A 19,643-nucleotide genomic window follows, 5' to 3' on the forward strand; every position below is an offset into this window, starting at 1 on the left:
CATTTCAGCAGAGTTTTGTCATCTGTGGATGGACCAATACAGTAATGCTGAAAAAGCCTCTGTGCAGTCCTAAAGGCTGGGACCAGTAAAATCACAGAAATTCAAGAACTCCTGAAAACTGTTTGTAGTCAGTGCTCAAAACTGCATTTGCTAGGCTGGAGAGATGGCTCAGCGGTTAAAAGCACTGACTATTCTTCCTAGAGGTCCTGAGTTCAATTCCTGGCAACCACATGGTGACTCACAACCACCTTGAATGAGATCTGGTGCCCTCTGCTGGCATGCAGGCAGAAGACTTTATACATAATAAATAAAATCTTTAAAAAAAAAAAAAACAAACTGCATGTGCCAATGTTGAAACTCTGAATCTCCAAAGTTCCATCTCAAACCTGTTTATCTTGTACCATGAAACCTGTGAACAGGGCAAACCTGCCTGTATTTTTAACAGGAAACTAATGAACTAAGAGCTGGTAACCTGGTAAATCTGTCAGCACCCAAGTCATCAAACACCATCAGATCTGAGAAGGATAAATGTCACCTGAGTGAGCAGAAGCGAGGCAGCTTCCCAGCTGCTACCCAGGCAGCTACCCGAGGTCTTTCCTTGGCCATCAAGGCAGTATCCATCTTCAGCTGCCAAGCCCAGGCACACCTTTCTATGGAGTGGGAATTTGGGGAGAGTGACCTACCTTGTCTTGGCAAGGCATGATAATAAATTTCCAGTGTCCTGCTTGTTCACAATCTGGACAGGATCTTCATAGCAGTAAAGGTACAAAGCAGTTTTCTGCTCTCTGGCTGGCTTTGCTGTATTTAAGGCAAGCTGCAGGTGGGAGTTCTTTTGCAGCCACCCATCTCCTTGGAGGGTATACAGGATGCCTCCAAGAGCTGGCATGTCTCTAACATGAGAAGCTTTTTTAGTAAAATGCCAAATTCTCAGATCTCTGAAGCTTTTCAGGATCAGAGGGATCATTATCTGTTAGGTATATCTAAACTAGACAAATGTTATTTAAGCTTAACTGTGACAGTGTGTGTGTGTGTGTGTGTGTGTGTGTGTGTGTGTGTGTGTGTGTGTGTGTGTGTGTGTGCCTGTGCACATGTGCATGTGTATGCTGGCAGAAGCCAGAGTCCACAGATTCCCCTGGAGCTGGAGCTACAGGCAGTTATGAGCCGCCTGATGTGGGTGCTGGGAACTGAACAGGGGTCCTGTGCAACAGCAGGACATGCTCTGAATCAAGGAACTATCTCTCTGGCCCCTTCCTCATTCTTTTTCCACACTGGGTCTCTCACTGAACCTGGAGCTTGCTAATTAAGCTAGGCTAATTGGCCACAAAGCCCATGGAACCCATCTGTTTTCACCTACCTCTGCCCTAGCATGGGGGTTACAGATGTCTTCCACACAAGTGCCGGGGATCCTAACAAAGCTCTTCATGCAAGCCCAGTACCCACTGAGCCTGTCTCCCAGTCCACCTTGCGTGATTTTAAAAGCAGGTTTTTCTGCCTGGGATGTAGTTCAATCAGAAGAGTGCTCACCTAGCATTCCAGGAGCAGTGGATTTGATTCCCAGCATTCACTAGACTGGGCATGGTATCCTATGTATGGCATGTCATCTCACTGTCGTCCTTAGGAAGTTCAACACCAGTCTGGGATACATGAGAGAATGAATGAATGAATGAATGAATGAATGAATGAATGAATGAATGGGAATGGGAAGATGAGTCTGGAGAGATGACTTAGCAGTTGGGGCACACACTACACTTTGAGCACATTGGAGTTGAGTCCCAGCACTCCTGTGTGGCAGTTGTCAACTGCTTGTGACTCCAGCAGCTGCAGAGGAACTGACCCACCCTGGTCTCTAAAGGCACTTGCATTCACATGCACCTACCCACCTTCACATAATTTTCAAAATAGTAAATAAATGAATAAATAATGAAATGAGATTTCACTATATAGCTTAGACTGGCCATGAAATCACGAACCTCCTGCCTCAGCTTCCTAAGTGCTGAGGTTACAGGTCTGCACTACCAACTCCATGCAAATCTGCCAGTGTTTAAAACTCATACACTTAAAGAATACTATCACAGTTGCTGATGGTAGCACAGGCATTTTATCTCAGTGCTCGGGGGGCAGAGGCAGAGGCAGAGGCAGGCAGATCTCTGTGAGTTCCAGGCCAGCCTGGTTTACAGAGTGAGTTCCAGGACAGCCAGGGCTACACAAAGAAATCCTGTATTAAAAACAACTGGGGTGGGGGGAGTGAGAGAGTGAAAGAGAGAGGAAGAAGGAGAGGGAGAAGGACAGGGAAAAAGAGAGAGAAATACCACCATGATAAAATCTTATAGAATTTGGGGCTAGAAAGATGACTAGGGAATTAAAATCACTTGCTGCTCTTGCAAAAGACAAAGGTTGAATACACTGCATCACATGGGAGCTCATACTCACCCATATCTCCAGTTCCAAGGGATCCACCAGGCTCTTCAGCCCTCTGCAGGCATCAGGCATGGTCATAGCCCACATCAGGCAAAAACTCATACACAGAAAATAAAAATAAGTCCTTGCTTAAAAAAGAAAGAAATGAATGGCATTAAATTACCTCAAAGTCATTCATACCTCCTGTAGTAGATCACTTCATTCCACGCTCAGACAGATCCACACAACCACCAATTTGTTATTTTGTCCCTGAAGGAGTCTTTCCCATGCCATGGACCTGTGACACACAGAATGGAGCCTTTTGCATTTGGCTTCCTCCTCACCAAGGGGCACATAGATGACTCATGATGGAGCAATTCCCCAGTTTGGTCACTCACTGTAAAGATACCTGAGGAGTCTGAGGCTCTGGTTTCCTGCACTTGTAAATGGCATGCTCAGCATGGCCTGGTTTAACTTTTCTGTCTCAGTAAGGCCCATCAGTCACACCACCCATTCATCCTCAAGTGAGGAAGTGAGTGATTCCTGGGACAGTCAGGGGAGATTTCAAACTCAGCTGACCCCAGGAAAGCCAGAGTGGGAACAGTGACACACAGGGAGGGGCTCCGAGGCTGTCAGTGTTGAGCTACTTGCTCTGACTGATGGCCACAGGATTCTATCATGCCCAGCCACCAGGCTGCCCTTCTAACTGTCCCCATGAGACCAGTGTGACAGGAACACTACAGGTATAATTCCCAGGGTCACATGGTGGCCACACCACCCAAGGGCACATGGCCACAGGTAGCCAACAGGAGAGTTTGCTTCACATTTGGAGGAAATGGAAGATGAAGAAATATGGACAGGAAAAAGCTATCAGAAACTGAGGACAGCTGGGCATAAGGTGGGTGAGAGTCACCCAGGAGCCTAGGACAGCAAACTGGAATCTGTGCAGTGGCTCACACAATGACTTCAACACTGTCACCTCACAGCCCCACATGCTGAGCACTGGGCATCTGCACAGCTGACTGTGGCTACTTGGCTAGGAGGTGCCTGGCTACTCTAGGGTGTTCCTTGGACCCGGAGAAGGGGACTGTCTATTCTGCCAACAAAGTTCCAGGTCATGTTTGTACAGGGTCTCTGGGGATCGCTGGCTCCCAGGCCCAGTGGGATGCTGCTAGGGGTTCCTCAGTGCCAGAGCATGAGGGTCAGGCACACAGATCAGCCACCCTGCAAGACCCTCCCTGAGCTGAGTAGCTGCAGGAGGCTGGACAGAGCCTGGGTGCTCCAGGGCACACCCACCCTCTTCTGGCTGGACAGGAGGTTGAGAAAGGATGGGAAAGGAATGAAGGGAACCCTCCTACCTCCTCCTTTCCAATAGGGCCCGGACTTATTTTTCAGACCAGAGCCTTGGAATCTGCACTAACTCCCCTAGAGACAGCAGGTTCAGCATAGCACAGCCACGGTATTGGGCAGCAGTAGGTCTGACTGAAGAGGAGAGAGGCTGTGTGCTCAAAGGGCAGGGGCCGGACTGGGAAGCCATTCTCACAGGGCTGTTGGTGTCCTGCCCTGGCTTCAGCATGCAGCTGTACTGGTGACAATGGCCCCAAGCCTGCAAGTACAGTGCCTGGTGCTGGAATGCACCACAGCCAGGACTGGCTGACATGAGCAAGCTGCCAGAAGCCCAGCTGCTGAGTCTGAGATTTCACTCAGCTCCCACCCTGCCAGAAGTATCCATGAGTCTCGGGATGAGAGCCACATCCTGAGGAACCCAGACCATCTTCTCGGGGAGGGGCTCTGAGTCGATGGTTTATGTCCCCACTGTCCCCTCAGGCTTTCAGATCTATGGGTGTTTTACTGTCTCTGGAATACACTGTCTCTGTAAGTTCTATCCATGAGGCCAGAAGAGATCCCCCTGAGACTGTGGGGGACAGTGTGCTGCAAGGCTTGCCCCACTCTCCACAGGCAGTTGACCTTCCTAATTTGCATGCCCACTGCGCTCCTACTGCCAGGCTCTCCTTTAGCTTGGGATATGCCAGCTGCCAGGAGAGCTCCTGCTCCAAATGCAGGCAAAACCAACAAATCTGAGGGACACAGCTTGCACATTGTTCCCTGCCCAAGGAAGAACTTAAAAACACTTTTATTTTAACTGTATGTGTATGATTTGTCTGCGTGTATGTCTATGGTCCATGCTTGTGCCCAGTGCCAAGGAGGCCAGAAGAGCGCCTCTCATCCCTGGACCTAGAGTTACAAATGGTTATGGTCTGGATGTGGGTGCTGGGAATCAAACCCAAGTCCTCTGCAAGAGCAGCAGGTGCTCTTATGGCTGCTGAGCCATCTCTCCATTCCCTTTGGCAGGAATTTTGAGAGGACAGCCCAGTGTAGGATCCAGAGCCTACTTTGACAACTCCAAGCTTTTGACAGCCTTACTCACTGTGACTTTTGTGACTAGCACTTCCTACGAAGCCATGTCCTCCTTTGCTTTCAGATTTAAAAATCACCTCTAATGTAAGGTCAAACCGAACCTCCATTTGTGTGCACTCTATTCCTCACTGGCGAGGTTGTCACCTCCAGCTGCTACCTGCTGAGTCGGAGCTGTCCACTCCAGGGACAATCACACTCCATTCACAGATTCACAAGCACACACAGCCAGAAAAAGGGACACAATCCATGGGCCCAGATGTTTGTTGTTACCATACCCTACATCAAATGTGAAAAACCCGCCTCTCAGGAATGCAAGCTGACAGAACCCACACCTGCCTCATCTATGCCACTCTCACATCCTGCCTGGCACCTGCTCCTGGCTCTAGGCTGGAAGCCATCCTGTGTGTCTCTGAGGGCAGTACAGGAATGTGGAGCTCAGGAGGAAGTAGGGAAGATGGACCTCAAACATACAAGTATCATGTTTGGAAACATTTCTGCCATGTGTGAAGAAGGGTGAGGAGGGACCTGTGGAAGGCCTTCCACGCATGTGTGGATGCTTCATCTTAAACAATGAATGCGTGGGTCAGCAAGATGCTTCAAGCCTGACAACCTGAGTTTACTCTGTGGAACCCACATACATTCTGGATGCCAGTGCTAGAGAGATGGCTCAGGGGTTGAGAACAGTGTACTGCTCTTCTGGAAGATGCAAGTTCAGTTCCCAGTACCCACAGCAGGCAGCTCACATCACTTGTAAGTCTGGCTTCAGGAGCATCCAATGGACTGGCCTCCAACAGAACCTTCACTCATGTGTGAACACACACACACACACACACACCACACACACACACACACACGGGATTTTAACTAGATCTTTGAAAACTTTTACACCTGATGATTCCCATGTATAATTTCAGGTTTCCTACAGTAGGATGAGAGAAAGAGACAGAAGAACCCACAAGCTGTAGGCCCAGCTAGGCTCAGGTAGGAAGCACAGGTAGAAACAAGAGACACCTTGCTTTAAATGAGGTAGATTGAGAGAACCCATTCCCAAACTTTTTTTCTCTGAGCACTACACAACTGCCATGGCATGGGAGCCTCTGTGTCTCTCCCTCTCTCCCTCTCACTGTCTCCCCCTATTTCCCTCACCTCTGTGTGTGTTGCATATTTCTCTCTCTCCTTTCCTCCCAATCCCGTCCCCCACTCTCTCTCCCACAGATACCCCAAACTCTTTAAAAGCAGAACTTTTCAAATGGGGGCTGGATGAGAGCACCTCTCAGACCAGGACCAGGAAGGTGTGGACACCTTCGGGTATCCTAGCCCTTCACTTCCACTGTCATGGAACATCACCCCTATTGTTCCACAGGACCACTGAAGACTCACATAATCACCCACAACCCAGAGACAAACAGGCACTTCTCTGTGTTCCTTACAGCGTGTGTGCACACTGTTTGGAGCTTCACTTACTCTACCAACCTCGGGCATGGGATTTGCCCTCCACCTCTCTACTGAAATGGTCCAGGGGCAAATCAGGGGACTTGGCAACTCATTTCAAAGGCAGAGGTGGCAGGAGGGGGGAATTGGGGTTATGCAGGAGCCCAAAGATGAAGTGCAAATTCTAGGCCAGTACTCTCTGAGTGCCAGGCATCCCACATAGAGAATGATCTGGAAGGTCAGAGACTGGGATGGGAAAAGACCAGGAAAGCAGAAAGGACCGCTGAATGCAGGAGGCAAGAGGCAAAAAAAAAAATGGGTTTCATGAGGCTGTCCCAGAGAGGCCAGTAGTCAGGGCAGGGATGGGGTCTTGGGAAAGGGAGGAAATGCTGGCCATATCAGTCCTGGCCCCAGCACACCTGGCTAAGCTTGGCTGCGTGGTGCCTGCCCAGAAAGGAAACCACATCCCACTCAGGACTACTGTGCTTTTTTTCCCACAAATACTTTATTTACTTATTGAAAACCTCACACATCAGAACTGTATTTGTGGAGACAGAGCACAGTGTAAATGAGGACTAGGGTTCTTAGCGGGTGGGAAAGGAATAGTTTCCACCCTGTTGCTGGACCTCATCACCCCACCAAAAGAGAAAGGGTGGAAAAACATAAGACAAAACCACTTAATGTGCAACAGCTGTCACCAGGGTAGGTAGGCAGGGGGCAAAATCAGGGACACAAAGTCAGCTCTGGCTGGAGAGCAGAGGTTCTCAACTTGTGGGATATTTACATTAAAATTCCTAACAGTAACCCATTTACAGGTATGAAGTAACAAGGAAATAATTGTATGCTTGGGGGTCACATCAACATGAGGAATTGTATTAAAGGATGGAAGCATTAGGAAGGCTGAGAACCGCTGCTGTAGGGTTAGTGGAAGGAAGCAGGATCCCTGGATGGTAGTCTGGCCTCTTCTGCAAGGATGCTGGGCTCCAACCTGTGAGGCAGAGCAGAGTCAGGTCAGCTCTGGCTTCCTGAGCAGTCAGGAGTGTGGGGAGGGCTATGGGAAGCAGAACACTCACTTCAAAGATCTGTGGACAGCACAACACTCACTTCAGAGATCCTGGAACTTTTCGTTGAGGGCCTGCATGATGGCTGAAACACAGAGATACAAATGGGTACTCCAGACATAGACACACAGGAACCTACCAGCCTGAGCCCCATTCTCTGTGCCATAGGAACTTCTAGCCGCCTCACTGTCCTGCAGGCCCCGTGCAAGGAGCCTGGGCACAGGCTTCCCCACCCATCACCGAGCTCTATGTGGATACATTCTCTACAGGAGAACAGCGTAGACAGGCAGTCCTCAAATGCTGGGCCATAGCAGTGCCAGCCCTACTTGTAAAACAAACAAACATGTGACAACAAACACTTCACAAGCTGCAGCTGCCAGGACTTTGAGGGAAACTAAAGCAGGAATGTCTAAATGCCCAGAGAGAAGGGAACCTGTGGGACTCACCTGCACAGCACAGGAGAGAGCATTGCTTCTCATTGTAAGTCCCTCAGTAGAGGGACCATTTCAGTAGAGGGGTGGAGGGCAAATCACATGCCCGACGTTGGTAGAGTCAATGCACAGAGGGCTTCCAGCCTGGCCTGCTTGAGGTCACCTTCCTCAATAGAACAGCCCCTCAGTCCACCCCAATCACCTGTACCCAAACACTAAGCTCTCCCTGTGGCCCTGGTGCCATCACTTCCCTGCCACGGGTCGGTCATACCTAGTTGTTCCTTGAGTTCCTCTATTTCCTTCTGCAACATCAGACACTAGTCCAGCAGACATGGGACAAAAAGAAAGGGAGATTATCACTTAATGTCCTGGCCTTCTCTCTGCTCCATTCACACCTCCCACCAGCCTCAGACCTGTGACCAGACTGGCAAAGAACCTTGGACGGGAAGGAGGTGCCCTCTCTCTGTGGAGTGTCAAATAGGATTCAGCCTATTAGGTTAACTATCAGGTTAACTTTAACAGTCCGCTTGGGAGCTTGCTGGGGCTGGCATTTCTGAGCTGAGAATGTCCTACCTGAGGACAGCCCAGTGGGCTTTGTCTTGCTGGCTGACTGCCTCCAACAGGTAATAAAGCACTCACAGAAGGATCATGGTCCCCTGAAAAAAAAAGAAATAAATGTAGTATGCAGCTTCAAGTTTGGCATTCGGGTGGGAAGGATCTGGTGAAATCTAAATGATACAAACTTCCCCTCTGCTGGCAGAAATTTATATATGTTAGAACATCAGCTCCTCCAAGCTCCTAGCCTTCCTTCTCTGTTGTTCATAGGTAGCCCAGAAGCCCTGGTTACTCCTAGGATGATTGCTAGCCAAACCCAGTACTGGGATGAACTCAGTGCTTGAGCAGGACTCCCGGCAAAACTCTGGTGTGCTAAAGGACAGCCTGTGGAGTTGGAGTTGTCCCACCTTTTAAAGTCATGCATCCCAAAGTCCCACTCATTTCACAATGTGGCCTGAGGCCAGCACTGCCTGTACCCAGTCTCCTGTGGACTCCCTACCTACCCAGACAGGGAAGCCCAAGGAACAAGGCTGCAATCCCCCAAAGGAACAGAGCCTAAGGTTTCCTTCCATTCCCTGTCTTTCCTCACTGCTCTGAAACCCCAAAGACTCACCAGCAGGTGCAAGTGCTCTGGATCTGGAACTTCTCTGGCTCAAGGTCAAGAGCTGGGAGTGTCCTGGAACTTGAGGTGCTCTGAAGTTGGCATCTCCACTGGTCATTTCTCTACGATTCGTGCACGTGGAAGGTTGCTCTGCCCTGTGTGTTGGAAGCTTACACAAAAATTTCTCACTGAGTACATGTTGTGGAGGGGCTGAGGGCAAGTGAGGGAACAAAATGGAGGCTTGTGAGGCTCATCCCATCTGCACCTTCTGTTCCTCGGTCAGACTCAGGTCAGGGGGCAGAGCTCTGCCAGCAAGGAGCCCAGAAGCACTGGAAAGGCTCAGGTCCTGGCCTGGCTTCCTTGGGGAAGAGCTAGGAGGGAGGAATCAGGAGGCCCTTGAGACTGACTACATACCCTCTGAAGGGACAGACGGAACAGGGCAATGGTATGTGCTGGGGGAGGGAAAGGCAGGGTGAGAGGAGACAGAGGCTGCTGTACTCACTTGGGCCTGCAGGCCTGGATCTCTGGATTGGTCATCATCTTCTTTGGCCCCTGGCTGGGATTCCTTTGTCTTCCTTGCCATGGATCTCTTCCCAGTGCAGAAGGGCTTGCAGTCTTTGGGTCCTGAAGGCAGTGAGTTTTTACTGGTCTTCCCTATCAGAGCAACCCCAGAGATTGGGGGCAGGGTAGCTGGCTCTACAGGAGCTGACTTGAGTCTTTGCCCCCAAGGTGGGAAGGTTCTTCCCAGGGGTCCTCTTGAGGCATCTGACAAGGACTTCTTCTCCTGTGCTGTCTTCTTTCTAGTATTGGTCTTGGGCAAAGCACCTGAAGCAACAGGAGCAGGGGCAGCAGCAGAGTTGGCTGCAGCAGTAGACACAGAGGCAGCAGAAGCTCCTGGGTAGCCTGGTCTGCTCCCTTCTTTGCCCCAGACCATACTTTGCCTTTTCTTACACAGAGAGCCTTCCGGCTCCCCTGAAACTGGCTTTTCCAGGCCCGCGCTGAACCTCCGGGTAGCACTGGACAGTACAGAGGGGGGCACATGGACGAATCTTCCCCTGCCTTGGACATTTGTGTGTTTGCCTGAGTCTTCCAGCTCAGTGCGGCCACTGGACTTGGCCTGGTTTCCTTCTTTGAGGCAAATGGTCACCTTCATCGTCTGTGAATCACTGGACTCATCAGAAGCAGGTTTTGAGGTGGACCGTTGGACAGCTTCACTGCGCACCATCTTACTTGTGGTGCCTCTTCTCGAGGTCACCCAGGCTCTGCTTCGCCCCAGGCCCCTGGGGTACAGTGAGCCTGTAGAGACCTGCTTCCCTTCTCCAGAGCTCACGGGCTCTGCACCTCTGTTGGAGCCTTCACCTATACTACTCCAAAGGGCAGTCAGTTCAGCGGCACAGCTTTGTGGGGACGGGTACCTGCAGAATTTTCGGGCCTGTAGGTCGGTCAGCTCTCTCATTATAGTCATAGCCTCAATACTGAGCTGGGGCAAGAAGTACCCGCTGACCTCTCCGCCTTCTTCTTGGCCCACGGGGGAACTGGTCGGGCCTGCCGGGTCCGTAAGCACCCCTTCTTCTACTTCTCTTGCTTCAAACTTAGGCCCAGACTTCAACTCACAGCTTTCAATACGTGGCAGGCCGCCCTCACCCTCTCTAATCTCCAGAGGACGTTGGACGAGGCTTTCACCCTCTGGAACTCTGGGGTTGATCAGAGTGTCTCCTAAGTGCTCCCTGCCCTCCTGGCCCAAGTCAGCTTCAGGAGCAGACGCCATATCCTGGGAATTCATGTCCCCGGTAGACGGGACATCCTTGTCACCACTGACTTCAGGGGCTGACACCTCATCTGGGGAGCTCATGTCGCCAGCAGGGGAGTCACAGGTTGAGGGAAGATATTCCTCCTCAAAGAAAGCGAGGCCGTTTGCCACAGGCGCCGCAAGCTGTTAGTTCAGAGGACACGTAACTTAGCGAGACGTCGTCGAAGTCTCGAAATTTCCTCACACTCAGGCGCCAAACCCCGCCCTTTAACGTGTCGAACCGTCATCTCTATTGGCCAGTGATTCGAGTATTGGCCAAACAACGGCTGCCCTGGTTGGTGGCTAGTTGAACGGCAGACCAATGAGAACGGCCCTCGAGGGCATGCGAAATCTCGCGGTGTTTGAAACGGAGGCGTGTCCGGCCTGTGGTGTGGTGGTTACCTTCGTGAAGGAGTAGCTGCGGACGCAGTGAGGGGGCTAGTCTCCCTCAGACTGCACCTGCTGGGGTGGAAGCATGAACTCTCCTAATGAGGTGTCTGTTAGGGAAACCGGTTTGGGGCCAGAAAGTGGGGAGCATGCAGAAGGACGCCACTTTAGCCATGGAATCTCGAGGGGACATGGCTTGGGCCCTAACGAGAGGCTGTTACGGAGCAGAGAGGACAAAATGTGTCTCCCAGTCTCCAAGACTTTCCAGTATGACTCTTGGTTAGAAAGGGATGAGACTGAGGGAAGGTCAGTCATTTGGGGCTGCGAAGGTCGGCCTGGCACTCCGGTGGATGAGAGAGGGGACAATTTGGACTTTGTACCGGAGCTGGCAGTAGCGGGTACAAGCTTCAGGCAGCATGTAGTCAACCGGGAGGCCTGGGGTGTCCGCAGACATCCTTCCCCAAAAAGCTCCGCTGCAGAGCCCTTTGGCATTTGGGGAGACACAGATGGAGGCACAAGCAGGAGGGTCATGCACCCCCCGAGCTCTGTGGAAGGGAAGCAGTTCTCAGCTACCGAACTGCACTCCAGAGGTCTGGGGAGGGCCAGCGCCTGGGTGACTCCAGGAAGAGGTGCCACAAGTAGGATACTAGCCAGTGAGGATGTGCAATATCCATCCTCCGACCACGAGTCTATTGATGAGTTGAATGAGATACAGATGATGAGGGTGACCATTTGCCTCAAAGAAGGAAACCAGGCCAAGTCCAGTGGCCGCACTGAGCTGGAAGACTCAGGCAAACACACAAATGTCCAAGGCAGGGGAAGATTCGTCCATGTGCCCCCCTCTGTACTGTCCAGTGCTACCCGGGGGCTCAGCTCAGGCCTGGAAAAGCCAGTTTCAGGGGAGCTGGAAGACTCTCTGTGTAAGAAAAGGCAAAGTATGGTCTGGAGCAAAGAAGGGAGCAGACCAGGCTCCCCAGGAGCTTCTGCTGCCTCTGTGTCTACTGCTGCAGCCAACTCTGCTGCTGCCCCTGCTCCTGTTGCTTCAGGTGCCTTGCCCAAGACCAGTCCTAAAAAGAAGACAGCTCAGGAGAAGCCACTTCAGTGGAATGCCTCAAGAGGATCCGTGGGAAGAACTTTCCCACCATGGGGACAGAGACTCAAGTCAGCTCCTGTGGAACCAGCCACTTTCCCCCCAATCTCTGGGGTTGCTCTGATAGGGAAGACCAGTAAGTGCTCACTGCCTTCAGGACCCAAAGACTGCAAGCCCTTCTGCACTGGGAAGAGATCCATGGCAAGGAAGACAAAGGAATCCCAGCCAGGGGCCAAAGAAGATGATGACCAAACCAGAAATCCTGGCTTGCAGGCCCAAGTGAGTAGAACAGCCTCTGTCTCCTCTCACCCTGCCTTTCCCTCCCCCAGCACATACCATTGCCCTGTTCCGTCTGTCCCTTCAGAGGGTATGTAGTCAGTCTCAAGGGCCTCCTGATTCCTCCCTCCTAGCTCTTCCCCAAGGAAGCCAGGCCAGGACCTGAGCCTTTCCATTGCCTGTGGGCTCCTTGCTGGCAGAGCTCATCCCCTGACCTGAGCCTCACAAGCCTCCATTTTGTTCCCTCACTTGCCCTCAGCCCCTCCACAACATGTACTCAGTGAGAAATTTTTGTGTGAGCTTCCAACACACAGGGCAGAGCAACCTTCCACGTGCACGAATCATAGAGAAATGACCAGTGGAGATGCCAACGTCAGAGCACCCCAAGTTCCAGGAAACTCCCAGCTCTTGACCTTGAGCCAGAGAAGTTCCAGATCCAGAGGACCTGCACAGGCTGGTGAGTCTTTGGGGTTTCAGAGCAGTGAGGAAAGACAGGGAAAGGAAGGAAACCTTAGGCTCTGTTCCTTTGGGGGATTGCAGCCTTGTTCCTTGGGCTTCCCTGTCTGGGTAGGTAGGGAGTCCACAGGAGACTGGGTACAGGCAGTGCTGGCCTCAGGCCACATTGTGAAATGAGTGGGACTTTGGGATGCATGACTTTAAAAGGTGGGACAACTCCAACTCCACAGGCTGTCCTTTAGCACACCAGAGTTTTGCTAGGGAGCCCTGCTCAAGCACTGAATTCCTTCATGGATATAGCCATGGGTAATAGTCCTGATAGCCTTGGCTCAGGGCCACAGTATTAGGGTCTCACAGCACCTTTATGCTGTCTCTGGGCAAGAATAAAGGAGGAATAGAGCTGGATAGAACTGAGGACCTAAAAGGTATGTGTTGCTCCCAGTAGAGGGTATTGCTGCCTCATTTTAGACCTAACCAGTCGCTTTCAGCTAGGATCACAAGCCTAGATGGCACTTCCAGTGTGTCTCTTGTGTGTATGTTTTTTCAGGTGAGCAGGAGTTGTTCATACGTTTTCCATTCCCAGTTGGCGAGAGGCAATATCAAGCACCAGAAACAATGGGCTGCCAACAGGTAGGGCTTTCTCAACTCAGAAATGCCAGCCCCAGTTAGCCCCTGGGCTGACTTTTAAAGTTAACCTGACAGTTAACCTCCTGGGCCGAATCCTATTTGACACTCCACAGAGAGAGGGCACCTCCTTCCCGTCCAAGGTTCTTTGCCAGTCTGGTCACAGGTCTGAGGCTGGTGGGAGGTGTGAATGGAGCAGAGAGAAGGCCAGGACATTAAGTGATAATCTCCCTTTCTTTTTGTCCCATGTCTGCTGGACTAGTGTCTGATGTTGCAGAAGGAAATAGAGGAACTCAAGGAACAACTAGGTATGACCGACCCGTGGCAGGGAAGTGATGGCACCAGGGCCACAGGGAGAGCTTAGTGTTTGGGTACAGGTGATTGGGGTGGACTGAGGGGCTGTTCTATTGAGGAAGGTGACCTCAAGCAGGCCAGGCTGGAAGCCCTCTGTGCATTGACTCTACCAACGTCGGGCATGTGATTTGCCCTCCACCCCTCTACTGAAATGGTCCCTCTACTGAGGGACTTACAATGAGAAGCAATGCTCTCTCCTGTGCTGTGCAGGTGAGTCCCACAGGTTCCCTTCTCTCTGGGCATTTAGACATTCCTGCTTTAGTTTCCCTCAAAGTCCTGGCAGCTGCAGCTTGTGAAGTGTTTGTTGTCACATGTTTGTTTGTTTTACAAGTAGGGCTGGCACTGCTATGGCCCAGCATTTGAGGACTGCCTGTCTACGCTGTTCTCCTGTAGAGAATGTATCCACATAGAGCTCGGTGATGGGTGGGGAAGCCTGTGCCCAGGCTCCTTGCACGGGGCCTGCAGGACAGTGAGGCGGCTAGAAGTTCCTATGGCACAGAGAATGGGGCTCAGGCTGGTAGGTTCCTGTGTGTCTATGTCTGGAGTACCCATTTGTATCTCTGTGTTTCAGCCATCATGCAGGCCCTCAACGAAAAGTTCCAGGATCTCTGAAGTGAGTGTTGTGCTGTCCACAGATCTTTGAAGTGAGTGTTCTGCTTCCCATAGCCCTCCCCACACTCCTGACTGCTCAGGAAGCCAGAGCTGACCTGACTCTGCTCTGCCTCACAGGTTGGAGCCCAGCATCCTTGCAGAAGAGGCCAGGCTACCATCCAGGGATCCTGCTTCCTTCCACTAACCCTACAGCAGCGGTTCTCAGCCTTCCTAATGCTTCCATCCTTTAATACAATTCCTCATGTTGATGTGACCCCCAAGCATACAATTATTTCCTTGTTACTTCATACCTGTAAATGGGTTACTGTTAGGAATTTTAATGTAAATATCCCACAAGTTGAGAACCTCTGCTCTCCAGCCAGAGCTGACTTTGTGTCCCTGATTTTGCCCCCTGCCTACCTACCCTGGTGACAGCTGTTGCACATTAAGTGGTTTTGTGTTATGTTTTTCCACCCTTTCTCTTTTGGTGGGGTGATGAGGTCCAGCAACAGGGTGGAAACTATTCCTTTCCCACCCGCTAAGAACCCTAGTCCTCATTTACACTGTGCTCTGTCTCCACAAATACAGTTCTGATGTGTGAGGTTTTCAATAAGTAAATAAAGTATTTGTGGGAAAAAAAGCACAGTAGTCCTGAGTGGGATGTGGTTTCCTTTCTGGGCAGGCACCACGCAGCCAAGCTTAGCCAGGTGTGCTGGGGCCAGGACTGATATGGCCAGCATTTCCTCCCTTTCCCAAGACCCCATCCCTGCCCTGACTACTGGCCTCTCTGGGACAGCCTCATGAAACCCATTTTTTTTTTTGCCTCTTGCCTCCTGCATTCAGCGGTCCTTTCTGCTTTCCTGGTCTTTTCCCATCCCAGTCTCTGACCTTCCAGATCATTCTCTATGTGGGATGCCTGGCACTCAGAGAGTACTGGCCTAGAATTTGCACTTCATCTTTGGGCTCCTGCATAACCCCAATTCCCCCCTCCTGCCACCTCTGCCTTTGAAATGAGTTGCCAAGTCCCCTGATTTGCCCCTGGACCATTTCATAGAGAGGTGGAGGGCAAATCCCATGCCCGAGGTTGGTAGAGTAAGTGAAGCTCCAAACAGTGTGCACACACGCTGTAAGGAACACAGAGAAGTGCCTGTTTGTCTCTGGGTTGTGGGTGATTATGTGAGTCTTCAGTGGTCCTGTGGAACAATAGGGGTGATGTTCCATGACAGTGGAAGTGAAGGGCTAGGATACCCGAAGGTGTCCACACCTTCCTGGTCCTGGTCTGAGAGGTGCTCTCATCCAGCCCCCATTTGAAAAGTTCTGCTTTTAAAGAGTTTGGGGTATCTGTGGGAGAGAGAGTGGGGGACGGGAAAGGGAGGAAAGGAGAGAGAGAAATATGCAACACACACAGAGGTGAGGGAAATAGGGGGAGACAGTGAGAGGGAGAGAGGGAGAGACACAGAGGCTCCCATGCCATGGCAGTTGTGTAGTGCTCAGAGAAAAAAGTTTGGGAATGGGTTCTCTCAATCTACCTCATTTAAAGCAAGGTGTCTCTTGTTTCTACCTGTGCTTCCTACCTGAGCCTAGCTGGGCCTACAGCTTGTGGGATCTTCTGTCTCTTTCTCTCATCCTACTGTAGGAAACCTGAAATTATACACGGGAATCATCAGGTGTAAAAGTTTTCAAAGATCTAGTTAAAATCCCGTGTGTGTGTGGTGTGTGTGTGTGTGTGTGTGTGTGTGTGTGTGTGTGTGTGTGTGTGTGTGTGTGTGTGTGTTCACACATGAGTGAAGGTTCTGTTGGAGGCCAGTCCATTGGATGCTCCTGAAGCCAGACTTACAAGTGATGTGAGCTGCCTGCTGTGGGTACTGGGAACTGAACTTGCATCTTCCAGAAGAGCAGTACACTGTTCTCAACCCCTGAGCCATCTCTCTAGCACTGGCATCCAGAATGTATGTGGGTTCCACAGAGTGAACTCAGGTTGTCAGGCTTGAAGCATCTTGCTGACCCACGCATTCATTGTTTAAGATGAAGCATCCACACATGCGTGGAAGGCCTTCCACAGGTCCCTCCTCACCCTTCTTCACACATGGCAGAAATGTTTCCAAACATGATACTTGTATGTTTGAGGTCCATCTTCCCTACTTCCTCCTGAGCTCCACATTCCTGTGCTGCCCTCAGAGACACACAGGATGGCTTCCAGCCTAGAGCCAGGAGCAAGTGCCAGGCAGGATACGAGACTGGCATAGATGAGGCAGGTGAGAGTTCTGTCAGCTTGCATTCCTGAGAGGCGGGCTTCTCTCTTGGGACCAATAATTATTGATTTAAAGTATTGGGGTCCAAACCTCTACTCCTTTTTTCAGGAGCCTGATTCTCCCATTGTCTTTCAGATGCTGGCTAAATTGCCACCGGATGGCTTGGCCTCAGTGGATAACTCTCATAGTTTGCATAACTACAGACCTAGCCCCTAGGTGTTCCTGCTCCTATTCAGAGAACTTGCTTACCTGTCTAGGGACTGGTTAGGTGCCTCTTGAATTTAAAGAATTACTTGACGTCAGCTATATACATGATAGTAGATGCCTTCTGCAGTCACCCCCACTGTTGGAAAGCTATTTAGGAGGATGCTAGAATAAACCGGAGACTCCAGTTTCCAGCATGGACTACCCCAACCCCCTGAAATGACAAGATGTCTGTGTCTGGTCTTTATTGCCTTGGGTAGATAAGAGTTTCCCAGTCCAGCACCCCTCAACTCAGAGATGGACCTGGGTCCATTTGACTGGATCCGATCTCAGCCCCAGAGGCTTCAGTCTGGAATAATATCCTCTGTGGACTGATACAAGCCAGGCCCTGGCACTTCTCACACTTGTTGTAGGATATGGTGACCACAAAACATCTGGGACCATGGGTTGTGTCCCTTGTTCTGGCTGTGTGTGCTTGTGAATCTGTGAATGGAGTGTGATTGTCCCTGGAGTGGACAGCTCCGACTCAGCAGGTAGCAGCTGGAGGTGACAACCTCGCCAGTGAAGAATAGAGTACACACAAATGGAGGTTGGGGTTGACTCTTTAGAGGTGATTTTTAAATCTGAAAGCAAAGGAGGACATGGCTTCGTAGGAAGTGCTAGTCACAAAAGTCACAGTGAGTAAGGCTGTCAAAAGCTTGGAGTTGTCAAAGTAGGCTCTGGATCCTACACTGGGCTGTCCTCTCAAAATTCCTGCCGAAGGGCTGGAGAGATGGCTCAGCAGCCATAAGAGCACCTGCTGCTCTTGCAGAGGACTTGGGTTTGATTCTCAGCACCCACATCCAGACCATAACCATTTGTAACTCTAGGTCCAGGGATGAGAGGCGCTTTTCTGGCCTCCTTGGCACTGGGCACAAGCATGGACCATAGACATACACGCAGACAAATCATACACATACAGTTAAAATAAAAGTGTTTTTAAGTTCTTCCTTGGGCAGGGAACAATGTGCAAGCTGTGTCCCTCAGATTTGTTGGTTTTGCCTGCATTTGGAGCAGGAGCTCTCCTGGCAGCTGGCATATCCCAAGCTAAAGGAGAGCCTGGCAGTAGGAGCGCAGTGGGCATGCAAATTAGGAGGGTCAACTGCCTGTGGAGAGTGGGGCAAGCCTGGCAGCACACTGTCCCCCACAGTCTCAGGGGGATCTCTTCTGGCCTCATGGATAGAACTTACAGAGACAGTGTATTCCAGAGACAGTAAAACACCCATAGATCTGAAAGCCTGAGGGGACAGTGGGGACATAAACCATCGACTCAGAGCCCCTCCCCGAGAAGATGGTCTGGGTTCCTCAGGATGTGGCTCTCATCCCGAGACTCATGGATACTTCTGGCAGGGTGGGAGCTGAGTGAAATCTCAGACTCAGCAGCTGGGCTTCTGGCAGCTTGCACATGTCAGCCAGTCCTGGCTGTGGTGCATTCCAGCACCAGGCACTGTACTTGCAGGCTCGGGGCCATTGTCACCAGTACAGCTGCATGCTGAAGCCAGGGCAGGACACCAACAGCCCTGTGAGAATGGCTTGCCAGTCCAACCCCTGCCCTTTGAGCACACAGCCTCTCTCCTCTTCAGTCAGACCTACTGCTACCCAATACCATGGCTGTGCTATGCTGACCCTGCTGCCTCTAGGGGAGTTAGTGCAGATTCCAAAGCTCTGGTCTGAAAAATAAGTCCGGGCCCTATTGGAAAGGAGGAGGTAGGAGGGTTCCCTTCATTCCTTTCCCATCCTTTCTCAACCTCCTGTCCAGCCAGAAGAGGGTGGGTGTGCCCTGGAGCACCCAGGCTCTGTCCAGCCTCCTGCTGCTACTCAGCTCAGGGAGGGTCTTGCAGGGTGGCTGATCTGTGTGCCTGACCCTCATGCTCTGGCACTGAGGAACCCCTAGCAGCATCCCACTGGGCCTGGGAGCCAGCGATCCCCAGAGACCCTGTACAAACATGACCTGGAACTTTGTTGGCAGAATAGACAGTCCCCTTCTCCGGGTCCAGGGAACACCCTAGAGTAGCCAGGCACCTCCTAGCCAAGTAGCCACAGTCAGCTGTGCAGATGCCCAGTGCTCAGCATGTGGGGCTGTGAGGTGACAGTGTTGAAGTCATTGTGTGAGCCACTGCACAGATTCCAGTTTGCTGTCCTAGGCTCCTGGGTGACTCTCACCCACCTTATGTCCAGCTGTCCTCAGTTTCTGATAGCTTTTCCCTGTCCATGTTTCTTCATCTTCCATTTCCTCCAAATGTGAAGCAAACTCTCCTGTTGGCTACCTGTGGCCATGTGCCCTTGGGTGGTGTGCCACCATGTGACCTGGGAATTATACCTGCAGTGTTCCTGTCACATTGGTCCCATGGGGACAGTTAGAAGGGCAGCCTGGTGGCTGGGCATGATAGAATCCTGTGGCCATCAGTAGTTCAACACTGACAGCCTCGGAGCCCCTCCCTGTGTGTCACTGTTCCCACCCTGGCTTTCCTGGGGTCAGCTGAGTTTGAAATCTCCCCTGACTGTCCCAGGAATCACTCACTTCCACTTGAGGATGAATGGGTGGTGTGATTGATGGGCCTTACTGAGACAGAAAAGTTAAACCAGGCCATGCTGAGAATGCCATTTACAAGTGCAGGAAACCAGAGCCTCAGACTCCTCAGGTGTCTTTACAGTGAGTGACCAAACTGGGGAATTGCTCCATCATG

General features: G+C 51.3%; 2 protein-coding genes across 2 annotated transcripts; one reads left to right on the forward strand and one right to left on the reverse strand.

The window, feature by feature from the left end:
* Positions 1-7,351: 7,351 nt before the first annotated feature.
* On the reverse strand, positions 7,352-10,746 carry LOC113837511 (uncharacterized protein CXorf49 homolog). The gene is made up of 5 exons (XM_027431763.2): positions 9,397-10,746; positions 8,907-9,063; positions 8,770-8,792; positions 8,010-8,055; positions 7,352-7,392 (listed from the first exon to the last, which is right to left on the reverse strand). The coding sequence occupies exons 1-5, from the start codon at positions 10,744-10,746 to the stop codon at positions 7,352-7,354; spliced, it is 1,617 nt and encodes a 538-aa protein (XP_027287564.1).
* Positions 10,747-11,158: 412 nt separating this feature from the next.
* Positions 11,159-14,482, forward strand: LOC100768963 (uncharacterized protein CXorf49 homolog). The gene is made up of 5 exons (XM_035449730.1): positions 11,159-12,439; positions 12,737-12,893; positions 13,440-13,522; positions 13,779-13,824; positions 14,442-14,482. Exons 1-5 carry the CDS (start codon positions 11,159-11,161, stop codon positions 14,480-14,482), a joined length of 1,608 nt encoding a protein of 535 aa, XP_035305621.1.
* Positions 14,483-19,643: the final 5,161 nt, after the last annotated feature.

Source organism: Cricetulus griseus, chromosome X, assembly GCF_003668045.3.
Source record: "Cricetulus griseus strain 17A/GY chromosome X, alternate assembly CriGri-PICRH-1.0, whole genome shotgun sequence".
Classification (NCBI taxonomy): Eukaryota; Metazoa; Chordata; class Mammalia; order Rodentia; family Cricetidae; genus Cricetulus; species Cricetulus griseus.

What these genes read in the sequence shown, in the direction of transcription:
- LOC113837511 (XM_027431763.2), bottom strand. Translation starts at nt 10,746, where the DNA reads ATGAGCTCCCCAGATGAGGTGTCAGCCCCTGAAGTCAGTGGTGACAAG. An exon ending in GGGAGTCCACAGGAGACTGG is followed by an intron (nt 8,056 to 8,769) that starts GTACAGGCAGTG and finishes CTGCTGGACTAG; the next exon opens with TGTCTGATGTTGCAGAAGGA. An exon ending in GGAACTCAAGGAACAACTAG is followed by an intron (nt 7,393 to 8,009) that starts GTATGACCGACC and finishes TCTGTGTTTCAG; the next exon opens with CCATCATGCAGGCCCTCAAC.
- LOC100768963 (XM_035449730.1), top strand. Translation starts at nt 11,159, where the DNA reads ATGAACTCTCCTAATGAGGTGTCTGTTAGGGAAACCGGTTTGGGGCCA. An exon ending in CAGAGGACCTGCACAGGCTG is followed by an intron (nt 12,894 to 13,439) that starts GTGAGTCTTTGG and finishes ATGTTTTTTCAG; the next exon opens with GTGAGCAGGAGTTGTTCATA. An exon ending in AAACAATGGGCTGCCAACAG is followed by an intron (nt 13,523 to 13,778) that starts GTAGGGCTTTCT and finishes CTGCTGGACTAG; the next exon opens with TGTCTGATGTTGCAGAAGGA.